Raw genomic sequence first — 11,961 nt, 5'->3', positions numbered from 1 at the left:
TTCAAATTTATTCAATGTGTTTTGACATCACATGACCTGAACCCTTTCGCTACCAATTTTCTTCTCAGAAAAAAAATAAGTACTTTAATAAATCAACTAAAATACAATTATAGATAATATGCTGGACACATATGTCCCATTGATGTTGTAATAATGATTAAAATGCAATAAACAAAAAAAAAACTACAGTGGAACTTTGGTTAATGAGCTTAATTCATTCCGCCAACGTGCTCATTATCCAAATCGCTTGTATATCGAATCAAGCTTACCCATAGAAAATAATTGAAACTCAAGTAATTTGTTCCACAATTATTCATACACATAAAAATGACCAATAAGCATGCCATTCAATCAATAATACATTGACATTCATAAATCAACATACAATATGATTATTAAATTTGTCCACCTTTCTTCAATCGTTTACAGCAATTTATGGACTCCGTTGTTTGTTAACTTATTCTTCTTGTGTGACTTTGAAAAAGAACCTATCCAATGACACTTACTTTTACCTCCTTTTTTAAGATTTTCAAGTCTTATGGTCTTCCCAAGGACACACAATCTCTTTGGCAAGTGTTGTCTCCTGTTCATGAGTTAGCCCCCTTAAAGTCAAATTCAATAATCAGCCCACAGTTTCAACAAACAGAATTCAAGTGTGCATATGTGTAGTTACAATGCTTCATCTAGTTTCGTATCATGAACAGTCACGCTCGCGTATGTTTTAATTTTTCTAGTGAGGCATGCTAACCGTAAATGGTAGGGGTGAACATTACCCACAATTTCACTATATGTATGTGAGTGGGCGAAAGCAAAAAACCAGTTGTGATAACGTGAAATAAATAAACAAATCATGAAATTTTTGCTTGTAATGCAAATTGCTCATTAACCACTTTACAGTAGAATCTCGAAAATCGGAACACTAAAAGTTGGAGTTTCCGGATAATCTGAGGCACTGAAAATTTTCAATTTCCTTCTTTGGACTCACTCTCCCTCTATTTTTGTTTCCTCTAAGAACCCAACCTCATTACTTTTTCCAGGAATACTACATAGTACGACAGATACAGAAAACTGGTTGAGTGGTAAGATACTCATGTGTTTCAGGAAAGGAAAATTCATCTCTGCCCTCTCAGGGACGTAAACTCTGGTCTCTCATTTGCGGGATGAGTGTACCGACTAAGCTATGAAGACATTAGAATTCCCTCTCCTTGGAGTATATGTATATGCTGAATGGCTCTGTGCAATGGACAGTGGCAACATTCTGCTATAATAGCTTGCAGATAGAGCACTCGTCTGGCAAACGAGAAACCAGGGTTCATGTCCCCATGAGGGCAGAGATGAATTTTCCTTTCCTGAAACATTGATATCTTCCCACTCAACCAGTTTTCTGCATCTGTCATATTAACAAGGGAGAGTGACGTCTTTCATCATATACTGCGTAGTGCATACTTATTGTGGAGTAATTTCAGTTTGAAAGGGACAAGACAACCCCCAGCCCTATAATAGGTAACTTGTGGAAAAAATATCAGACTCCCTTGAATGACCATAGACCATTTTAACTTTTGTGGGGGTCGCTGAAAAAGGATCAGCAAGTTTGACCATTTTCTTTGTAATGATATACAATGGCGTTGTCCCCAAATTGCTTACGTAAAATCATTGTAAAGGTAATTGAAAGCTATCAGTGTCTCAGCATCATTCATCATCAATCCCATTCCCAACTTTTCTCAAATCACACACTCATCTTCATGCCCTTCTAGCATTCATTTTTTGAAACACATCATGTGGCATCCATATCTTATTCGGGAATAAAAATACAGTAAGTATATGATAGTACTGCTTTTGCTTGTCTTCTATTGTGAGTAGAACCATCACATTTACAGTATTTTTTTTGTTTTTCTGACAGTTTTTTTGATATTCTGAGGTGGAGGTGGCCTCTGTCCTGTCATGCCTCGGATGACTCTCATGACTCTAGGGCTGGACAAATCCCAGGTTGCCATGGCGACTAAAAAAATTGGAATTAGCATCTAAAATTTCCTTTATGTATTTGTTAAATTGCAGGCTGGAGAGCAGCGCAAAATGTTTGGAATTTATTGCAGCATATCTGCCTACACGAAAGAGGGTCACCATGTCCTGAAAAAGTCGAAAAGAAACATTATTTTGGACCTTTCTATTCAGTGTAAAATTTTATTGGCTCCTAAATTTTTTGCAATTTGTCCAGGCCCAGTTGCAGTAAATAGGTTAAATAACCAAACTCAGGGGAACTTGCGTTTTTCTGAGCATTGCCTTGTGCATATCTAGTGTTGGCCTGATTTTTCAGTGCTGCCATCTATATTTCTGAAGTGAAGTATAACGATTGAATATTTGTACTTGCAGGCTGCTGCTCTATGCGATACAGTAAAAATATAAGAAATGGTACAATAATATGGAAAATTAACCTACTCATTGTTATCTGCTGGCTCACAATCTTTTTTATTTTGTGCGACTTTAAAGAAAAGGAGCCTTATCCAATAGCGGGTATTTGCTTCCTTTTCAGGATTTCACAGACTGAGAAATTGCACCATCATTGGTCAGATTTATTGCTCACACTACTACAGCTTTGAGTAGTTCTTCCCTTCAAAATTGTGTGTGCAAATTCCCAAAACTCTCTAAATATCATTTCACTCTTCCTTCTCTCATATGAGATACTGTCCAACTGTCCATAGGATCTTGCACGTAATGTGGATCCATAAGTTCATCTGCAGTCAACTACTAGGGTCTCCACACTAATAGACACTTCACCCCCTTTTCCCAAGCCTTTTGTGCCTCTCCAAAGGTTAATCCTACGTATGCCCTTGCTTGAGGCACAATGTGGTTTTTTCGAAACTTTCGTAGGGTAAGATGTGTTCTGTTTGCTGAAGATCACGCATAATCTCACCTTATAAGTGTGTGAAATTGAAGAATGATTGATTTAGTTGTGGTCACGTAAGCAAAATAGTTTAGCTTGTAGTGTGAACCATTGCTCATTTATCCACTCAAAATTTGCTTAAAATCTTAAACCGTGTCATTCGTTAACTGAAGTTTCACTGTACACTGGAATATCTTTTGCTGCCACCAGTGCCATCTTAACGCATGGGTCTCACAAAAATGAGATCTGGTTGATATTTTCTAGGTAGGGCCCCAAAAAACCACTTGGCCCGGGGGCCCATGATTCCCGTAAGACGGCCTTGGCTGTCACCCTCTGGGGCCTGGAAAAGTGACGATATATGGGTGGAGTGACTAGCGATGCAAGCAAGAAAGGAAACCAACAAAAAACAATTACAGTTGATGTTTGCGTAATGGCAGTCATCACATATAGTTGCATTATTATATGGAAATTTGGGAAGTATAACTTATTAAATTGCTTGTTTTGAAGGCGAAGGCTAATATAACTTGCGTAATTTCTGTAAGAAATCTATTGTCTTTTTACTCTAGGTATTTTGTGCACCTGTATAGGTCGATTGTAGGCCCGATTGGATTGTCCTAAGATATGTACAGTGAGTCTGACCACCACTGTCTGACCCTGCTGTTGTGAACTTTGCTGCATATGCATGGAAACCATTTTTCTCAGATTGATTACAAACTGAACAAACACTATATTTTTAGCTGGTATTTCAAATTTTCAGCATTAATTGAAGTTGTATAGATTGTCGTTGCTAGTTTGTGCGATATACCGAGTATTCATTCAGCTCTCGTCTTCTACATCATGGTTTCTCTATATTCCAGAGATGTTGATCAGTCAATGCGAGGACAGTTGTTTAAAACCAAACATTTGAGTAATTTGGAGTATTCTTAATTAGCTACCGATGTGATGATGGAATTAGTGTGGATATGTCTGGGTTTTTAACAGTTGGCTGATGCAGAGAATCGAACCAATGTCCTACCACTTGCACTAGACTACAAAGGCAACAAATGTCTCAATCTGCCTTGTGTGCACTGAATGGGACCATTACATGCACATCGGACCCAGTTCAGGCCAAAGCTCACAATTACTGCCATTGCCACTAGATGGCAACTTATCCGAGGATGATGTTGATTCAACTCTCAGTTGAATTTTCTCACTTTTCTAAATATATTTCCATACACCAGCCAGCTGTTAGAAACCTTTGTATGGACAGCGGCCCATCATCTTTTTGGATCTCTGGTCTTGAATGTAGCATAAGGTGGATCCACATGCAGGGGCGTGCGCAGGATTGACCTTTGAGGGTAGGGGGGCAAATGAATGAATGCCAGAACTTTGCACACTGGACTTATCCTGTTGCCGAGATCTTTCAGCCCAGCTTCGCTTTGTGCCCTTTTAGAGGGGATGCCACAAAAATTTTATTTCCGAGTTATCTTTCAAATAGCATTTAAATTAACAGAAATTGCTTAATATGGCATATGAAGGATATATTCTTTTGATGCTTGTTTTTTTTTGGAAATATTTTTTCTTTTAATTTTTCGTTGGAGGGGCACAGGGGCCCCTGAGCATATGGCTCAGCCCAGGCGCGTAGCCAGAAATTTCGTTCGGGGGGGGGACCAAAGTGACAGAACAATGGATTTGGCCATCTTTTTCCCTTTTTTCGGTCATTTTCTCACATTTCGGGGGGGACCAGACCCCCAAGTCCCCCCCCCCTGGCTACGCCCTTGGCTCAGCCTATACCACACTGTGATCGAGGTTTTCAGGAAAATAAGTAAATACACACAAAATGCACAAAGCGAAGATACATTAAGAACATTTTCATAAAGGTCGATTGATGACGTACAATCATCAATCAACACCCCCCCCCCCTCATCAAAAGGCAAGAAATCCAAAATGCTCATGTAATAATGTATGTGGGGGAGGGGGAATTTCACCTGAAAAGGAGGACAAAAGGGCAAATTTTCTGAAACAGGAGGATGCTAGAAATGACAATGTTATCTGGTAACCTTAACCCATGAGAACTCAATATATACGATTTTCTCTCATGCCACGAAATATTTTGCTTCCCACTCAAAACTAAAAAAGATCTGAGTCTCCACTGGTAGTGGGAAAGGCCAGCACAGCCATCTTGATAATCATTACGCTTCGAGTGACGATAAGGATCTCCCAAACGAGTTTTCATGCAAGTATTTATTCGCAGATTTTCTTAAAAATGTGAGAAAAAATCTGATGCGCAAGTTCTCATGCAATAACAAACCTATTGAGTTCTCCCGGGTTAAGGCAGCAGATGTGACGTGCGAATCAAACAATATGTATGGTGAGATTTATTGTATGGGTTCATTGGATCATCCCTGAAAAACAAGACATACAAAATTTTCTCATGTTAGTCACAGCTCTGAGGAGGGGCAATCACCACCCTGTGAAGAAGAGTCAGAGTAGTGCATAACGGTCTTTAAGTCCCATTATCTTGTCAATCATTAAAATTTATTGAGCAATAGGTCAAAAAAGCCCCATGTTCATATCTGAAGACTCCAATTTTCGACGGAAGTTGACATGATACATGAAAAATAAATTGTCTCTTGCCCAAAATGTGCTGCTAACATGGTTTCAAACAGCAATTGCACCAAGTAATTTGGTTGGCATTGGGGTGCCAGAACAAGAACACAAAGTCCAAATGCAATGGGTTGGTGAATCCCGAAGTCACTTTCTTCATTTGCTCCAGAATTTCTCCTTGAGATGTTATGACTTGCCAAAAAAAGAGTAGCAGAATTTCTTTTGTCAGTCATCTTGATTTTCACCATGTTGAAGATATTTGGCAGGCAAATGCTGATTATCTCAACAACCGCAATATACTACTAAAGGTTCTATCTGTATTCATTCTTCCGTAATAAGTCTCAGAACTTTTTGAACATGGCAGTACAAGTAAATCGGGCAAACTTTTCCTTCGAAGAGAACTTTTGTTGTCATTTATTTATAATTATTGTTATTCTGTGAGATACAGTAGAAATTCAGAAAACTCGGCAACTATATATGTTGGTAAATCCACAATTAACTGTGTTAGTGATATGTATCCACAAAGGCATGTGCCAACATTGCCTACCCAGTCCCCCCCCCCCCCCCCAAGTACTTCAATATGCATCTCGGATCATTTTCAAGAACAGCACAAAGTATGCATTTCACCAACACATTGAAGGACCGGACACACCCTGCTTCCCATCTGAAGGAGATATCGAAGCGTTTCCGAAAGATGGGTGCATCCGGAATTTTATTAAATATGTGTATATATGTATCTATATAAATTTGTATAACAAAATAACAAGTCCAATTACAGGAGTATGAATCAATGGAATAATTATAACTCATGATCTAAGAATCAAAATCTGAAGTGATATTATAGCGTCCTTGGCATATCTGGACTCGATAATCAAAGTTCTGTTGTTGGCGGTCTACCTGCGTTCGATGGATGTCACAAGTTATAGTCGTGTAGACCGTACAACGACGAATCGATGCCATGTTTGCGTCACATGGAGTCCTGGTCCAAGTGAGCCAATGTTCGGACACCCAGGTGTTTTAACTCATTCTAGGCACACATTCCTGTTCCATAAGTATCCATCTTAATTTTCCTGGGCAATTAGATTTTCGTCATTCCCAAAGCTACATCGGCTGGCTAGCTGGATTATGGGTGGCATTGATTCACCACGTTAACATGTTAAGTGTTTATAGTTTCTCCAATAAAGTTTGCGTTCAACGACATAGCAGTTTCGTGAATTTCCACTACCCCTATGTGGCCGCAAGTTCTAGACTCTCCCTGGTATCAGCTTTACTGGTCTGGAAGGCTGAAATTCATTCTGCTTCTTCCGTAGTCCACCCTTCTTGTCGTGCAGCAAATATAGGTTATGGTCTAAAAATTGAATCAAATTTTAAATGCGCGAGAAGTTCATCTGACTTTTTAGTATTCTTCTCTTGAATGCCATCATCTGACCAAAATGAAACACTGATGTGTGTGGATATTTGCAGACGTAATGCCATAGTGAGCCTGTAATACCACACTTCAAACATTGTGAGATGATCGTCCAAAGCACTGCAAGTATGTCGGAAATGGACCATGCTCAGTTAAAAGGATATTTTTTGTTCGCAGCTATACACACTTGCACAAAGCCACTCGACATTGTATCTTGTAGCTATCTTTCGTTGAGTTCTTGTTCCATTCAACTTGCCAAAGATGAAGCATTTTGTCTTTCAAGATATTGCGGGTAACTTCACCAACACACTTATAATCATAGTTTCTAAGCTGTGGTGTTTGGCAGGCCCCAAGGCGGATTTCTTGCTGCCCATTGATAATGAATTTATAGCTTCAAACAAAAAAAAATTTTCTTGGTCGCGGCTGGAAGTCTGTTAGCACCACCCAGGGCTATATAACAAGGACTGTTTCGTGACACACCGAAATCTGTACCAGCTGACATCATCGCCCTGACAGTACCAATTTATAGCTTTAAGCTGCCCTGTGTTTTCAAGGACACTAGTTAAATATCAGAGCAGTCACGCTACACAGCAGGTCCAAGGCCACACCCACTGAGTCAAGGTGGCAAAAACAACTTCAAAGGGGTGAGACAGCCCTTACTATATATGCCCCCTTCATTAATCAAACTAACAAACTTTATCGACATAGTAAAAATACTATTCACAGAAATCACAATAAAAAATTAGAAATTAAAATTTATAAATGTTTCAAGTACAGTAGACTCTCGATAATCCAGCTGTGTGTGCTAATCCACCCCATCTGGTAAGTTGGTCTTTTTTTTTTTCTTCAGAGCAAGACCACTACTACTAAACCATACAAGCCACTTGTACCTCATCGATATTCTTGTCGAACCTCTAACGAATTGATACATGTTGGAATGAACGTGTAGTGAAACCTGATGTGAAGTTTGTTTTGGTGTAATGCTTGTTATGTGTAGTGCCGCCATCTGCCACCAGTTTTTTCTAACTATCAGTGAAGTGTAATGATTGAATAATTATTTCATTGTAGGCCTGTTGCTCCGTGGCGAGACTTTTCAATGGGGAGATCGGCTCGCATTTGCACCTCGAAGTTGGGAACCACAGGAAACCAACTTCAGGCGACCACCACTGCGGTGACAGTGGGGTTTGAACCTGGATCCTCGAAACACCCAGATCCTCTGTCACCATGACCACTCCAGTGGCTTCAGAAGAAGGCAGTGACTAGCTTTTTTTCCAAACTTTAAAGTTGGATAATTTTAAAAGTGTTCTTCATTCCCATCTAAATCTGCTGCGTTCCACTCCGGCCCTGTTTCAGAGTATAGAAGAGGAAAAACACATCACTGTATGTCTTTGCGCAAATACTTATATTAGTTTACAACAGAAGACTATCAATGACATCACGTCGCAATCCTTACAAGATCTTTTAGAGGCACGACACCATGTTTATTCGATATGCGGCATATTTAAGTCCCAGGCTTAGTTTATGTTAACAAGCTAGCAATACCTTATGAAAAAAATTATCGCATCTGTTATAATTAGTGCTATATGATTTTATTAGTCTTGATGGCTCGCGAGCGGGGGCAATGTGTATGAATCGCTCACTGATCCACCAACCCACGCAGCAAGCGCATCATAACCCTTTCCCCTTGAATTTAAGTCATTAAATTTGAATTAATTGTCATGACTCTGACAACCTGTAGCTGGGATCTTTGGAGGGTCTGTATATTGAATTTATAACACGGAAAAACAAAAAAAAAAGTGAATCGTTAAGGGACCCCGCCCTTGTGGGAGGCAGGGAGCATTCAAGCAGAGGTGACCCTTCCGGGATGAGTTAATGCTTAATATCAGCTTTGAAAACTGCAAAATGCAATGAAAGTAAGAGAAGGGAGAAAAAAAACTAGAGGTGCAGACGAGATTCGAACCATCAACCTTTCTACCGCAAGTTGCATACTCTACCAACTGAGCTAACAGTCGATGCTAGTCATAATCTTTATTTAATTCATCAAATTCTTAAACATTCACTTGCCACTAATGCGTTCTCAGATCGGACACACACACACACACACAGAGAATAGACATCACTTTTTGTTCTGGCATTTACACCGAATAAATGTCCATATACCTATCTACCGTGATTACTTAAATGGACTGGGCAGCCACGACTTAAAATTAATAAGAAGATCAGCTTTGCAGCCCATAGGACTGTTTGTTCTTTGAAATTAACGAAACCATACATTTATGGTACAAGTATAAGTGGATTCAACTTGGAAGCCCCTGTGAATCAAGTTTGCGTCAGGACCCACAGTTCAAGAATCATTGGCTACAAGTGGATTTGTACAACACGTCCCAGAGCTCCTGTGAATCAAGTTCGGCATGTAACTCAATAGTTCTAGAATTTCTGGCTGCTAGTGGATTTGTATGGCCCATCTCTGAAGCCCCTGTGACCCACAATTTTGGGTCACGACCCATTGCAATCTACTTCCAACAATTTTGGTAATCCAGCATTAGCGATTTTTGTCTACTGTAATTCAAAATACTATGACTGCTAAATAATAATCGTTGGCAAAATATTTCAGCATATCCACGAATCACAAGTGTAAAACTGTTCTTGATTATTAGCAAGGAAACTGAGGTTACTAACATGGACACCATATCAAGTAAAATAAACATCGGGAAACGAACATAAGTTACGCTCCATATCGCGAGATTGTTGTTAGCAGTAAAATTTAATTTTACACAAAAACAAATTTTCCTGTGTTACAGATTGATTTTTTTCCTTTTTTTTGTTTTTTTTTTCGTGATGAGGAAGACATGTCTAAATTACATGTGTCGAACAGAGAGAGAGAGAGAGAAAATTTTGAAGGGGGGCGAGGGTACGAGAATGGGAACGTTCGTTATGACCGTTACGACAAAATACTTGAAGTAAACTTCCTGCTAAGAGTCACTTCAATGCTTTTTTTTTTTTCAAGAGATTTTCAACATTATTCTTTTCTTTCATGCCGTTTCTTGTGGTTTTGTTGTCGCAGCAGTTGCTTCATACGGCTTGATACCATCCGTCGAATCTGTAGAATTCTCGGAGCTGGCATCGTAAGTGCCCTCGGTTGTGATGTTTTCCGTACTGCTATCTGCGCTTCCGTCCTCTGGATGCATTGCCTTGAACCGTTTCCGAGGAGAACTCTCGAAACTGTCGTTACTCGACGTGTCAAGAGCTGGTACATTCAGGTTTTCAGTCTTTTCGGATGAAGCTGTGTTAGTCTTGGTCGAGGAAGAAACCGTTTCCTGGTGTCTGAGGTTAGCGATGCGGCAATCCAGGGCATTGAACAACTGCTCGATCTCTGTGACACCTGCAATGACGAGATAGACTTTGACGCCCTCGTCCGAATCAACTGCCGAAAACTGGAGAGTCTTCTGACTTAAGCGTTTCAGTTTCATTGCGGACCATACTTTGGTATTCAGCATGACTTTGAGACTGCCCTGAACGCGCATAATGAGTCTAGAGTGTAGGACTCCTGCGTCCTCCCGATCGTTGAGCCGTAGAAATCCCCTTCCTTTCTCCTGCCAATTCATTTTCGTCTTCTCAAACACAAACAACTTGCAATTCATCTGTAGAACGTTAGATTCACCTTCCTCGCCAGTGATTACATCAACTTCCTCAAACTTCACCTGCGGGCGCTTCATCTCATACTCTTTGGCGAAATCTGAGAGAGTCTTCTCTGGTTGTTTTTTGCTGTTGCAGTTCTTCTCATCTTTCATATCAGCCGCGTTCTCGAACGTCAAACTACAATTACTGGCAGTCTGCTCTGTAGAAGCCACCTGTTCGCTCTTCAGCGGAGCAGGATCATAGTTCAATGCCCTGTCATGTAAATTGCATCCGAATACAAAACCGTTGCCGCCCTCTTTAGCAGCTTCATCAGGTACGAAAGTTTTGAAACTCCCAGAGCCGATTATACTTGCACCGACAGCCGTGACAGAGGAAGCCGCAGCAAATAGATCAGGAAACTGTGCGGCTGGCTTGTCTCTCGGCGCGAATAGCTGAGAAGTAGTTGTAGTAGTGGTCGTTGGCGCTGTAGCTTGAGGAGGTTCAGCTCGATCTGTGACATTGGACGAGGCGTCGTTTTTAGTGTTTTCAGGGAGTTTCGGGTACTTCTCTTCAGGCTTCATTAGTTTCAGTTTTTCGGTCTGAGCTGACAGTGCTGATGGCCTGAGGAATATCTTCGTCGTTGATGCCGCCGACGCCAAGCACTCGCCGTTCGTCGGTTTTGGCTTGCTGCTGTCATCGCTGTTGGCGGCGTTGGCGAGTGGAATCGAAGTTGCTGAACTCGTTTCTTCGGGTGAGCTTTCCGGGGTAGACATTTCACGTTGCGACTAGTCACGGAAGAAAAGCAAAGACTGTAGCAGCGATAATACTATTATTAAAGGACGATGAAATGTCAATCACTAACCGAAACGCATGGACACCAACAACATGGATGTCCAAGAAGGTGTCTCAATGGCGACAATTGAATTTCGAAAATAGTCCAATCACTCAAAAAATTACACTTATAATATACCACTACGGAGATCTGCGAGACACAAAACAATGATTAAAATAAAATCTTGGCTTTACTACTGAGGAAATACCGCGTGTAGATAAGTTCTATTTTCCCTTGATTAATAACTTTATGAAATCCTATGCAAGGCGTGGGAGCGTTAGCGAATCACAAATAGCGATAGAATGTACATTGGAGAAATATGAATAAGAATCGCAAAATCATTGGACCAATTGAAGATGCATAGTACAGATCGATTTTTCGGATGTACCATATTACCCGTTTTATTTCCAGAGATTTCAAATGTCCTGATTGTTCCTCAAAAAAAATGTTTATGTTAACAATGGAATTTTTCAAATGTGAACATTTGACTAAAATCATGGCGGAAAGTCATTACCATCACTTATACAAGATGTGACCATACGTCCTGTATCTCAAATGTCAGTCATGTTTTTTTCGTTTTTTTCCGGCTGTCCCATCTTTTCTCAAAATATGTCTTGGTTTCTCCCGTTTTCTAGT

General features: G+C 40.2%; 1 protein-coding gene across 1 annotated transcript; it reads right to left on the bottom strand.

The window, feature by feature from the left end:
* Nucleotides 1-9,620: 9,620 nt before the first annotated feature.
* On the bottom strand, nucleotides 9,621-11,538 carry LOC149071771 (uncharacterized). The gene has a single exon (XM_089247734.1). It carries the CDS (start codon nucleotides 11,264-11,266, stop codon nucleotides 9,908-9,910), a length of 1,359 nt encoding a protein of 452 aa, XP_089103860.1. The 5' UTR covers nucleotides 11,267-11,538; the 3' UTR covers nucleotides 9,621-9,907.
* Nucleotides 11,539-11,961: the final 423 nt, after the last annotated feature.

This window comes from Pholcus phalangioides, unplaced genomic scaffold (genome assembly GCF_987345545.1).
Source record: "Pholcus phalangioides strain wild (caught in Gottingen) unplaced genomic scaffold, Ppha-v1.0 ptg000018l_1, whole genome shotgun sequence".
In the NCBI taxonomy this organism is placed as follows: Eukaryota; Metazoa; Arthropoda; class Arachnida; order Araneae; family Pholcidae; genus Pholcus; species Pholcus phalangioides.
Note: the sequence above shows the minus strand (reverse complement) of the source record. Positions and strands in the feature narration are given on the sequence as shown.

Coding starts and splice junctions, on each gene's coding strand:
- LOC149071771 (XM_089247734.1), bottom strand. CDS start 11,266: ATGTCTACCCCGGAAAGCTCACCCGAAGAAACGAGTTCAGCAACTTCG.